A 13,464-nucleotide genomic window follows, 5' to 3' on the forward strand; every position below is an offset into this window, starting at 1 on the left:
CTTAAGGGGGCTGAATAATTTTGCACGCCCAATTTTTCAGTTTTTGATTTGTTAAAAAAGTTTGAAATATCCAATAAATGTCATTCCACTTCATGATTGTGTCCCACTTGTTGATTCTTCACAAAAAAAATACAGTTTTATATCTTTATGTTTGAAGCCTGAAATGTGGCAAAAGGTCGCAAAGTTCAAGGGGGCCGAATACTTTCGCAAGGCACTGTATGTGCTTGTGTGTCTAGGCATAGCCCTCTAGGTCTAATCTAGTCGACGGCTTAGCCTTGTAACAAGATAAATTGAAGAGGTAACCAAAAATGTTATTTAAAATGTTCTTTATTTAAAAAGATGGGTGTAAGTCTCTCAGAAAAAGGTTATGATAGCCCCAAAAATAAATTAAACAAACTCTTTCAGAACTCTACACATTTAACTACTAAAAATACTGCATAAACTATTACAGTAGAAAAAAACTAACAGGAATACACATAAATATTAACTTAATACACATGTAAAATACAAATATTAAACATTACTGTCCAAGAGGGTATATATTTGTGAGATAATAAATATGAACACTCACTCAAACATGAACAAATACTGTACTATGTTAGGGAGGTTGAGTCCAAGAGCGTTGCAGTGAAAGAGCTTTCGTTAGATACAAACACCTCCCAGTCCTTTTCAACATAAATCCAACTTTAAAAGACTGGATATGCTGATCGCTGGGCTCAACCCAACGCTTATGGAATGGAGACAGATAATGGTGGCTGTGTTCAGGCTTTAGCTATATTCCAATCTGACAACTCAACGCCTTAATTCATGCCTTTCAAGCATCTGGAAGGTGGGCTTTTCCTCCCATATTTCTTACGCCTATTGAGAACTGTTAGGGGCTGAGGGAGTCAACAAATACAGAGGTATTGGGTTGAGTTTTCAGTTTGGAATGTAGCTGCTGTCTAAGATTGATCCAGCAGATTGTTTTGTGGTTAGTGCTATAGTGGGGTAGGAGGGTAACATTGCAAAATTCAATTCAAACAGCAGGCCACCCATGTAAAATTAACTCTAAATGAACTGGGAAATGTTAATTGGAGTGGCTATATACATTCCTATGGAGCCTTATGTGCAAAGTACATGTCCAACATTCTATTAGCTGCATATGGAGTGGTGGAAGCAGAGCCATATTCCTAAATATATACTTTACATGTAGCTCTGGGTAGAACAGGAATCAGCTGGAAGGTACTGAGATGGACTGAGTAACAGTCCATTATCTTTGGAGGTGTAGTGTTCTGAGTTTCTTCTGACCTTACTGCATTCTCCCTCTCAGCCCAAGAGTTAAACAATGCATACACATAATGTATTGGAGTACTGGAGGTTCCTCTTGTGCATTGAGTGGTTGTCCCTTCCTCGGTTAAGGCATTGTGATTGATGGACAGGAGTCAGATGAATTCTCACAAGTTCTCTCCAGGTGAGTACTGTTTTTGTGTGTGTGTGTGTGTGTGTGTGTTTACTGGCTGGTTTCCTGTTTCTTGCTGCTGATCCAGTCAGTGTATTGTGTAACACGTGTGTACACCCCGGGTGTGTCTTTCTTCCCACAGCCATCACCCCAGCTGATCAGCCCCATCAGAGTCATCTTCCCATCCTTGGGACAGACGAGAGGACCGCCAGAGTCACCCTGCATAGGAGAGGAGGGACACGTGTCAGTTGTGGTTCAGTCATGGTTCAGCAGGAGGCCTACAGTACCATTTTATAAATATTAAATCAGGAGCACTAACATCCAACATGACACATCCTTGTACCAGCTAATTAGCTATTTAAGTGCTTAGTGTTGTAGAGTTTTTGGGGCTTTGGGCTACATACTGCATGGCAAATGGCACCCTATTCCCTACATATATAGTGCACTACTTTTGACCTGGGCCCATAGTGCTATGGTCAAAAGTAGTGCACTATATAGAGAATATAGTGCTATTTGGGACACAGACAGAGTGTGTTTGGGTCTTAGGAGGGTGAAAGAAGAGCCCTCTTCACCTTGCAGGCGTCATCCAGACCCCGGGTGTCCCCGGCACACAGCATGTTGGAGGTGACCAGACGCCCAGATAAGACATTAGGGACACAGCGGTCCTGAGGCCACAACCTCACGTGACCCCTCTTCACCCGCTCAGAGTACATCGCATTAACTATGGAGAGAGGGGAAATGGGAGGGTATTAAACTCTGGACACACTATTCATGTTGGTCGGCCTGCATTGCTCCATGCCCTCTAACACATATAGCCTATATAACATTTTTTATTTTACATCTCTAGACTGAATAAGAAAAGATAGCAAGGGTTATGCACCCCTTTGGGCCTCAGGACCAGGATTAAGAAACACTGCTTTAGGTACACTATATATACACAAAAGTATGTGGACACCCCTTCAAATGACTGGATTTGGCCATTTCAGCCTCACCTGTTGCTGACAGAGCCATGCAATCTCCATAGACAAACATTGGCAGTAGAATGGCTTTACTGAAGAGCTCAGTGACTTAACGTGCCGCCGTCATAGGATGCCACCTTTCCAACAAGTCAGTTCATTCAATTTCTGCCCTGATAGAGCTGCCCCGGTCAACTGTTATTGTGATGTGGAAACATCTAAAAGCAACAACGGCTCAGCCGCAAAGTGGCAGGCCACACAAGAAAGGGAACTCCGAGTGCTGAAGCATGTAAAAACCGTCTGTCCTCGGTTTTTACTATCAAGTTCCAAATTGCCTCTGGAACAAAGTATGTGAGCGGAGCAGAGCTGGAGTGGTGCGAGGAGCAGAGCGTGCCCAAATTGACTGGAGCACGGAGTGAGATTCTCAAAGGCTGGAGTGTCAGCCTTCTCGCATGCCCGGCCCAGCATGCATTTGTAGTCTAGTTGTGTTCTGCTATAGCCCCTTACTGTAGCTACTGTCATGGAATTCCCTAAATATTGTCATAAAGAAACTGATAAAACACACAAGGTGCTAAATCAAGGTGACTTACAAATATGAGGACCAAGAGCACGAGAGGGAGTGTGGTGATGTATTGTCCACAACTAAATAATCATTGTGGAATCTGAAAAGACACATATCCCAAAAGCATGATGGTGTTCTTACTACGAGCACAAGCTAAAAGAAAGAAATTAGGTGGGTAGATAACTAAGTGTGTCATTGTAGCAAAGTATTTATAAACAAAATCTGATCTCTTAAAACATTTTGTTCTATTATCTATACAACAGGCCATAATTGATTTTGGCACAATAGGCCTGGCATACTCCCACATTCAAGGAGCTTTCTGTTTTGATTTAGTTATTTTGCCTAAAAACCTTTAGGCTGACCTATAGAAAAATTCAAAACAACTCTGTATCTCTGCCCAGCCTGGCAAGAGTGGCCAAAAGGGTGTTTAGCATCCCCAGTGGCTCTGCAGGTGTGGAGAGGATATTCTCTGCTGCTGACCAGCTCTCCAGGCACCATCGCATGAGCCTGCAGCCACAGATTGGCTAAAATCCTGTTTCTAAAAAAGTATAGACTATAATGATTGAATACAACAAAATGTTGTTTAAATGCTGAATACTTTATATCTCTACCAGCCTATTGTGTCGCACTCGCAAATGCATTTCTTTGTAGGCTATAGCCTTGAAATAATTGAAATGATATCGCCTAAATAATTAAGGCTCCCTGTCTGGCTCCTGACCTATTTAGAGTGATTATATGCTGTATAATATGACATGTAGCCTATTTGAAATTATGTCCACTTCCTACATTTCCCTTCTCTTTATTCAAATCCATATGGTTTGGTTTCAATACTTCAAACCAAATGGTAGTTCCAGGTAGTCAGAGAAATAAGATGGGTGTTGGTTAAATTGTGATTGTAATGAACGGAGCGAATTTGGAGTGGCAGTATTGTTTCCTGTGTGAGCGGAGCGTTTTTTAGCAGAACAGTTGGAAAGGACATGGATCAGCGTTTCACACCGCTCCATGAGAGATGAGCGGGATTTTCAACCGCTCAACTCTGCTCACATGCTCTGCTCTGGAAGCAACGTCAGCACAATAACTGTTAGTCGGGAGCTTCATGATATGGGTCTTCATGGCCGAGCAGCTGCACACAAGCCTAAGCTCACCATGCGCAATGCCAAGGGTCTGCTGGAGTGGAGTGGTGTAAAGCTCGCTGCCATTGGACTCTGGAGCAGTGGAAACACATTCTCTGGAGAGATGAATGCCATCTGGCAGTCCGACAGACGAATCTGGGTTTGTGGGATGCCAGGGGAACGCTACCTGCCCCAATGCATTTGTCGTGCCAACTGTAAAGTTTGGTGGAGGAGGAGTAATGGTCTGGGGCTGTTTTTCATGGTTCGGGCTAGACCCCTTAGTCCAGTGAAGGGAAATTTTAACGCTACAGCATACAATGACATTCTAGGCAATTCTGTGCTTCCAACTTTGTGACAACAGTTTGGGGAAGGCATGAAAACCCCGTCAAACACCTTTGGGATGAACTGGAAAGCCGACTGCGAGCCAGACCTAATCGCCCAACATCAGTGCCCGACCTCACTAATACTCTTGTGGCTGAATGAAAGCAAGTCCCTGCAGGAATGTTCCAACATCTAGTGAAAAGTCATCCCAGAAAGGGGCCTCCCGAGTGGCGCAGCGGTCTAAGGCACTGCATCAGTGCTTGAAGCGTCACTACAGACACGGGTTTGATCCCAGGCTGTGTCACAACTGGCCATGACCGGGAGTCCCATAGGGCGACGCACATTTGGCCCAGCGTTGTAAGGGTTTGGCCGGGGGGCTTTCCTTGGCTCATCACGCTCTAGCTGACTTCAGTCGTCAGTTGAACTGTGTTTCCTCCGACACGGTGCAGCTGGCTTCTAGGTTAAGCGGGCAGGTGTTAAGAAACGCGGTTTAGCGGGTCATGTTTCAAAGGACGCAGGACTACACCGTCGCCTCACCCGAGCCCGTTGGGGAGTTGCAGAGATGACACAAGATCGCAATTGGAAATCTCAAAATTGGGAAGAAAAAGGTGGTAACAAAATACAAAATAAAAAAAGTATCCCCAGAAGAGTGGAGGCTGTTATAGCAGCAAAGGGAGGGACCAACTCCATATTAATGCTCATGATTTTGGAACGAGATGAGCAGGTGTCCACACACTTTTGGTCATGTAGTGTACGTCAACATTCTTCTCCACCCTTTCACAAAAACCTGAGTGTGCCTCAGGCTACTGTCCTCTACTGGGCATCAGAAAATAAACCACAGAAACACTTCGCTAAGCTTCATGAGTTTAAAAAAGAAAGAAACATTTCAAAGAAAGGGTGATGTCTGTCTTACACTCCTTCTCTTTGCCGTAGCCAGAGATCTCACACTCGGTCCAGTCAGGCAGTACCAGGCCTGGGTCAGGCAGACAGGCGGGCAACACCTCCGGGGAGTTCACAGCACACAGGCCACTATCACTCTTCAACTTCAGCAAGACTGAGAAGAGGGGGAGGGAGGAGGAGGGCAAAGAGAGAATTAGTGATATTTCTTTACTTTGGTTACAACAGCTCTTTACATATGCTACATAATCAAGCCATAAGCCTCTTGCGAGTCAGTGCCTAACATTGTGCTGTCCAATATAGCTCAGTTGGTCCAGGTTCAATTCCCACGGGGTAGCAGTATAAAAATTTATGCAATCACTACTGTAAGTCGCTCTGGATAAGAGCATCTGCTAAATTACTAAAATGTCATGTAAATAAAATGGGTCACCAATGTCATTGTCAAAGTTTTCCTCGTTGTATTTCTCGTGGGTCCAGTACTTCTCCACCTCAAAGATCTGGTCACTGCTGGAGGAGTTCTTACGAAACGTCTGACCCAGAACCACTTGCAGACGCTCTGGTTTAAACCTAACGGAGAAAGCAAATCAGTGAGTCACACTTGGGTGTCTGTGTGTGTGTGTGTGTGTGTGCGCGCGCACGTGTGTATTAAACCTACCTCTCGTCGAAGCAGTGTGCAGCAGAGAGGACCCAACAGGAGTCTATGAGGACCCCTCCACACAGGAATAAGTGTGCTTTGTATGTGGACCGGAACACGTTGATGGCTGCCTGCCATGGCTGCTCTGTGATGTCACTCTGCCGGGCCCCCCCCAGGATACGGAAGGAGGGGCGACTGAGATTGTTGTCAGCACGCTGTCCACAGGTACCTATGGGGGGGGCAGTCAATATATCATTTTCAGATGTATAAACCTCAAGGTTTAAAGAGGAAGAAGGGGAGGTGTGAAGGAGGAAGAGGAATAAAAGGAGATGGGGAGGTGTGAAGGAAGAGGAGGAATAAAAGGAGAGGGGGAGGTGTGGTGTAGAGGAGGAATAAAAGGAGAGGGGGAGGTGTGGTGTAGAGGAGGAATAAAAGGAGGGGGGGAGGTGTGGTGTAGAGGAGGAATAAAAGGAGAGGGGGAGGTGTGGTGTAGAGGAGGAATAAAAGGAGAGGGGGAGGTGTGGAGGAAGAAGACAAGTGTACAGGTAAATGTAATGTGTTGTTTTGTGACTGTCCTCTTACCTCTGTTGTTGTTGGTGGTGGGAGCCCTGGGGCCTAGAGTAGTGATGGTAGTAGGTCTCCTCCCTAAAGAACAAACAGATACTGTTCAGTACGACATTAGATATCAAATACTCATACAGCGTGACTACAGTTGCAAATGTACTCAATTACACTCCTAGGCATTTCACTCATTGCAATCCCGACAGTCATTTGACTCCTTGTCTTCTTAGTCATTACATGCATTACAGTAAGCTACTGTAGGTGATGACAAATCTTGGCAGAATATACAGTGTTAATTTGACCGGCACATGAGGACATATACATTCATACTGTTGCCGATATTATTGGACAGTAGTCATGGTAACAGAGATACTCACTGCATTTGGTGATGTTACAGAGCTCCCAGGTCAGCTTCATGTTTCTGTAGACGTGACACCAGGGGCCGAGATCACCGTCTGGGTTCCTGAAAGAAAGAGAGAATGTATAAGTGTGTGGTTGTGTGTGCGTGCGAGTGTATGTGTCCAGCATGCATGTGTGAGAGAGAGAGTTTCTCTGTGTGTTTATAATCCTACCTGCAGAAGTTGTGACTTCCCAGCCCCAGCTCTCTGGCCTCCGTACTCCATGCGTTGTAGAACTTGTGGGTGATGAGGGGTGAGTCCCAGGCGAGACAGCTGTAGCCCTTCTTAGTGATGGCTGTCGTCCCCCTGTACGTCTGCCCCGAGCCCTGCACACACTCCGCTGGGCTCTGGTCTGGAAAAACACAGGGTGAGGCACATATTTCATTTACGCTGTGGACTAGTCAGTCAAGTAGCCTTCTTGTCATAGTTTGGCAAGGCGACAATGTAACTGTATCATGCAGGATATGAACCCCACAGGAGAAACCAACGTTTTAGACCATTACACCAAGAGGAAATTGCCGAGGGCAGACACTGGTTTTGAAGTTTGCAGGCGGTGCTACCTCATCACGTGACCATGACCAACTCATGTCCGTTACATTCACTCCCCTTTGACCTCCTCCCCCATGAGACACCACTGCACGTTTGGCGCCATTGTTAACAAGCAGGACATGAACCCAGGTCTCCCATGGGAACAACCAACCTCTTAGATCAAGAGGAAATTCCCTCTTGGGCCAAGTGCAGACACTGGTTTTGAAGTTCACAGGGCGGACTACCTCATTAGGTGACCATGACGGACTCGTGTCCGCTACATAACCAAATAGCGGTACAGTATTACGTTGTCATGTCATTACCTGCAGGGCAGCTGGAGAGAGTACAGAACTCCCAGGCTATCTGGGTTCCCTTGTAGACATGACACCATGGCTTAGTATCATCGCTTGGATTCCTAAGAGAGAGAACAGGGGAGGGGAATATTTATCTTGAGTGCTCGATTGATGTATGTGCGTGTGTGTGTGTATTTGTGCGTGTATGTGTTTGTACCTGCAGTAGTTGTGATTGCCCAGCCCCAGGCTGTTCGCCTCTGGTCTCTTAGCTGTGAACGTCCTCCCTCTGAGGGCTGTGGAGTTCCAGTTGATACATTCTGAGCCGGTTCGACTGATACTCCACGTACCACGGTACCCTTTACCCTGGCCCACCACACACTTCTCAGTGGTGTCTGTAGAGAGGGAGAGAAATTAGTCTATCCAATCCAGCCACCCAAACACAATTTCTGTCCCAAATGGCACCCTATTCCCTTCATAGCGCACTACTTTTGACCAGAGCATATAGGGCTCTGGTGAAAAGTAGAGCACTATGTAGGAAATAGGGTCCCATTTGGGACACAGACGCGGTATCTATGGGAAAATACATTATCATAGCAACCATGTTGATCTGATAAAGTCTGTCTGTCTAGCTGTCGGCCTTCCTCTATGGCTTCCTCCTATCGTCATGCATCCTGGTTACATGACTAAGGACTCACTCACACATCTATTCCGTGTTTCGGCTCCCTGATCTTATGGTATCCATGCAATGACACACGCATGAGTAAACTCATGTAGAGAGGATGTACCGCTCTTTTTACGCTCACTCAGAGTCACATGGGGACAGAGTTTGGCCATTGTGGTTTCATCAAATGACCAACAATGAATTATGACGCTGATAGATGACGTCATATAATATGACTCTGGGCTCACTCTTTTGGCTGTGAACTCACTCATTAGGCCATCAACATGTGTTACGAATTTACATGTAAATACCCCACCCACGGCCCCCCAACGGGATTAAAACAAACCGATTGATGCCAGCTAACCACTGAGTTCCATGGCGTTTCAGATTTTGGCTTCTGGGGTGTAAACTATTTTTATTTTATGGCTGGCCCACAGACCACAACTCCATAATCTTTTCTAGTCATTGTCACAGGATTACGTTCTACCATTCTCTATGTGTCTACTGCCCTAATGATAGTAGTAACCAACATTACTACTAGATGCTAATAGACAGACATCAATAGCTATCCCTTGTCCTTGTTTTTCAGTAGTATATGAGGCGAGAGGAGAAGTATTTATTGACAGTGTAGCGTGGTCTCTGTGCTCTACTTACTGATCTCACACTGAGCCCCAGTGAAGCCTGGTGGACACTGACACAGGTAGTCAGAGGAGTAGACCATCTCCTTACAGGTTCCCCCGTTGTAGCACCTTGACTGATAGCAGGCTACAGGGATGGAGAGAGGGATGGTTTGACGTGTTGTTTATTATTTCTCTAACAACAATATTTACTAGACCAGACGAAGAGCCCACCTGTTATGCCTTCTTTTACGTCACATACAAAATGTCATCATTTCCCTTTTTTTCAGAACAGCTTCAACCCCAATTTTCACGTCTCTGTTGACAGCGTATGACCTCACACAAGCTGAGAACGAGGTAGTGATTTGTCTGTCATCAGATGGGTGGTCATGCATCATAGCATTGTTCAGTGGGGGTGAAGGAACATGTGTGTACATTTAAATATAGTGAAAGTCACAATGGGTGGGTGTTCTAATGACTATACATCCTAGACTACACCCTTTCTCTCCATGACACCAACCACTCTCCATAGTGGAGGAAAGTAAGGGACCAGAAAGGAGAGATACTGTAAATACAGAGTGGACAGAGGGAAGGCAGACAGAGGGAAGGGGTTCTGGAAAAGGAAACAAGTTACAGAAAAACAAGCTGAACAGTGTTGTCACTCTGCCCGCCTAAAGGGGGTTGTGAGTGTGTGTGTGTCTGTATTTATATACAGTATATGTGTTTGTCTGTGTGTTTCCACTCACTGGTGACTGGCACAGAGTGACAGCGCTGTCGTCCTCGTGATGCACAGGTGCAGCGCTCCACAAGCTGGCCCCTCCATCTCAACCACGTGTCCCCAAAACCACGCACCACAGCCGACTGGCCATCCACACACCGCTCTATGCATACAAACACACACGAACACAGAAACACACACAGGGGTAGAGACAAAGACATAGAGAGACAGACACATGAGTCACTTACAAGATGAGACAGATACATAATGAATACACATGAAAAGAGAAGGTGTAGGTGACAAACAAATTATTTGTTGTAGCTAACACATGATTAGTGTGAAGCACAGGTGGCCAGCGGCACCTTAATGGCTGGGCACCAGTGGCTGGAACGGAATAAATGGAAAGGTATCCAACACATGCTTACACGTGTTTGATACCATTCCATTATTATGAGCCGTCCTCCATTCAGTAGCCTACTGTGGTGTGAAGGGAGGGACAGAAGAGGGGTGTAAGAGGGTGAGGGGGCAGTCCATGCACACCTTTATAGTTTCTTGTCCCTCTTTTGGTGTGACGAAGTTCAACCTGCCATGGGAGAGGTAAGAGAAGTGAGCTCAAATCTCCACAGTACCAACAAACACATAGTGGGGCAAAAAAGTATTTAGTCAGCCACCAATTGTGCAAGTTCTCCCACTTAAAAAGATGAGGCTTGTAATTTAACTATGACAGACAAAATGAGAAAAAATCCAGACAATCACATTGTAGGATTTTTTATGAATTTATTTGCAAATTATGGTGGAAAATAAGTATTTGGTCAATAACAAAAGTATCTCAATACTTTGTTGGCAATGACAGAGGTCAAACAGTTTCTGTAAGTCTTCACAAGGTTCACACACTGTTGCTGGTATTTTGGCCCATTCCTCCATGCAGATCTCCTCTAGAGCAGTGATGTTATGGGGCTGTTGCTGGGCAACACGGACTTTCAACTCCCTCCAAAGATTTTCTATGGGGTTGAGATCTGGAGACTGGCTAGGCCACTCCAGGACCTTGAAATGCTTCTTACGAAGCCACTCCGTTGCCCGGGCTGTGTGTTTGGGATCATTGTCATGCTGAAAGACCCAGCCATGTTTCATCTTCAATGCCCTTGCTGATGGAAGGAGGTTCACTCAAAATCTCATGATACATGGCCCCATTCATTCTTTCCTTTACACGGATCAGTTGTCCTGGTCCCTTTGCAGAAAAACAGCCCCAAAGCATGATGTTTCCACCCCCATGCTTCACAGTAGGTATGGTGTTCTTTGGATGCAACTCAGCATTCTTTGTCCTCCAAACACGACGAGTTGAGTTTACCAAAAAGTTATATTTTGGTTTCATCTGACCATATGACACTCCCAATCTTCTTCTGGATCATCCAAATGCTCTTTAGCAAACTTCAGACGGGCCTGGACACGTACTGGCTTAAGCAGGGGGACACATCTGGCACTGCAGGATTTGAGTCCCTGGCGGCGTAGTGTGTTACTGATGGTAGGCTTTGTTACTTTGGTCCCAGCTCTCTGCAGGTCATTCACTAGGTCCCCCCATGTGATTCTGGGATTTTTGCTCACTGTCCTTGTGATCATTTTGACCCCACGGGGTGAGATCTTGCGTGGAGCCCCAGATCGAGGGAGATTATCAGTGGTCTTGTATGGTCTTCCATTTCCTAATAATTGCTCCCACAGTTGATTTCTTCAAACCAAGCTGCTTACCTATTGCAGATTCAGTCTTCCCAGCCTGGTGCAGGTCTACAATTTTGTTTCTGGTGTCCTTTGACAGCTCTTCGGTCTTGGCCATAGCGGAGTTAGGAGTGTGACTGTTTGAGGTTATGGACCGGTGTCTTTTATACTGATAACAAGTTCAAACAGGTGCCATTACAGGTAACGAGTGGAAGACAGAGGAGCCTCTTAAAGAAGAATTTACAGGTCTGTGAGAGCCAGAAATCTTGTTTGTTTGTAGGTGACCAAATACTTATTTTCCACCATAATTTGCAAATAAATTCATTAAAAATCCTACAATGTGATTTTCTGGATTTTTTTTCTCATTTTGTCTGTCATAGTTGAAGTGTACCTATGATGAAAATTACAGGCCTCTCATCTTCTTAAGTGGGAGAATTTGCACAATTGGTGGCTGACTAAATACTACTCCCCCCCCCCACCACTGTATTGTCTGAATGGCAACAGTAGTGATGAAGTTTACTCTAGACTCTGATCTAAGGTCAGTTTAGCATTTTTCACCTTGTGCATTTTACGAGGTGAAGTTGGCCCTATAGGTGAAGCTGATCCTAGATCTGCACCTAAGGGCAACTTCTACCTGGAGCTGTGGTTAGTGCAGTGGATGTGGTACCTACTTTGTCCGCTAGGGAGTAGCAGAGAGCGGACAGGAGGAGCAGCATCCCCAATACTCTGGCCATGGCTGTGTTTGGATCTTTTCTGATGGAAAATAAATACAAATGATTGAAGACTGTACTAAGCCATGTGAAGAAAGACTGTTTTGGTTGATTCAGGACAAGTCAAGTCATTGGGTACATACATCAAGCACTCAACATCCCTTGGACACAGTCACAACTTATGAAAAATAGAACAAAAAAAGCCAACGCCTAGTGAACAATAGGTTCAATGTCACGAGCATGCTACTCTGATGTGAGTAGAGGATGGATGGACTTAATACTACCCCTTCCTCTAACCCTGACCCTTCCTTTGAGTAAGACAGAGGGAAATGGTGGGATAGGTGGAACGTTTTGGGGAATTGGCGGGCATTTCTGATTCCTTGAAGTTGTGATTTCCTGTGAAGCCTTTTAGGCCTACTGATATACAGGAAGGAAATTAAAGCAGTGCTCGTGTGTGCACGCGCGTGTGTGTGTGTGCATGTGCGGTCCTCTGTAGCACAGTTGGTAGATCATGACGCTTGCACCGCCAGGATTGTGGGTTTGATTCCAGGGGCCACCCTTACGTAAAATGCATGCATATATGACTGACTGTAGTTCGCTTTGAATAGGTCACTGTGTGGGGGCTTGTATTTAAAAGAATAAAAATCCTTTAACTGGGCAAGTCAGTTAACAACAAATTCTTATTTACAATTACTTTCCTCGTTATTACTATCCTCGTTGGTACTGGAAGTCCCCACAAGCATAGTAAAACAAGGAACATTTCCCCATGAGGACAAAGGCTATTTAAGCTTAGGGTTAGTCCTGAGGGACAGAGAACAGTGACAAACTAAGCACAGTTTGCCACCGAGGAGTAGTCTCACAAGCTCACGTGTGTGTGTGTGTGTGTACAAATGACTAAAGTAAACTGTGTGAACTCATAAAACGTTGCTAAAGCCCTCTCCCAACACACCAATACAATATGGAAGCAGTTTCTAAACAGGAGTACAGATGTATGGACGGGTAGAATGACTAATGACAAACAGATGAGGACAAGAGAGAAAACGGAAACTTTACAGAGTTTGACACCACTAAGCCGGCTTTCCAAAAAGTTTGTTGCACTACTATAGAGTTTGCTACGTTTTGTAACCAGAATACACACTTAGTTGAATCTGACACACAAACTTTTGTGTTTTTAAATGTGTGGTGATGGTGTGATGATCGTGCTATTTGGTAATACTGAAGGATGCTGGATAAGAGCATGTGCTAATGGAATTTTACATATACATTTTAGTAATTTCACAGAGCAACTTACAACTAGGGAAGGTAAGACAAATACATATCACAGTCACTGCAATAAAATAAGCATGGG

The 13,464-nt window shown here is 45.0% G+C and overlaps 1 protein-coding gene across 4 annotated transcripts in view; it reads right to left on the reverse strand.

Annotated features, from left to right (window-relative positions):
• Positions 1-309: 309 nt before the first annotated feature.
• Positions 310-13,464, reverse strand: part of LOC110536184 (tissue-type plasminogen activator) — a 34,924-nt gene continuing 21,769 nt past the window's right edge. For all 4 annotated transcript variants that reach the window (XM_090190919.1, XM_021621799.3, XM_021621798.3 and 1 more), the window contains exons 2-15: positions 12,078-12,159; positions 10,237-10,279; positions 9,725-9,859; positions 9,016-9,126; positions 7,918-8,092; positions 7,731-7,822; positions 7,054-7,231; positions 6,859-6,944; positions 6,503-6,565; positions 5,942-6,149; positions 5,717-5,853; positions 5,303-5,443; positions 2,011-2,159; positions 310-1,657 (exon numbers count right to left, since the gene is read on the reverse strand). In XM_090190919.1, coding sequence (XP_090047045.1) covers positions 1,490-1,657; positions 2,011-2,159; positions 5,303-5,443; positions 5,717-5,853; positions 5,942-6,149; positions 6,503-6,565; positions 6,859-6,944; positions 7,054-7,231; positions 7,731-7,822; positions 7,918-8,092; positions 9,016-9,126; positions 9,725-9,859; positions 10,237-10,279; positions 12,078-12,140 — 1,749 coding nt within the window. In that variant the 5' untranslated portion in view covers positions 12,141-12,159 and the 3' untranslated portion in view covers positions 310-1,489. The remainder of the gene's footprint in view (positions 1,658-2,010; positions 2,160-5,302; positions 5,444-5,716; positions 5,854-5,941; positions 6,150-6,502; positions 6,566-6,858; positions 6,945-7,053; positions 7,232-7,730; positions 7,823-7,917; positions 8,093-9,015; positions 9,127-9,724; positions 9,860-10,236; positions 10,280-12,077; positions 12,160-13,464) is intronic.

Source organism: Oncorhynchus mykiss, chromosome 11 (assembly GCF_057628025.1).
Source record: "Oncorhynchus mykiss isolate SJ-2025 chromosome 11, ASM5762802v1, whole genome shotgun sequence".
NCBI classification, from domain to species: domain Eukaryota; kingdom Metazoa; phylum Chordata; class Actinopteri; order Salmoniformes; family Salmonidae; genus Oncorhynchus; species Oncorhynchus mykiss.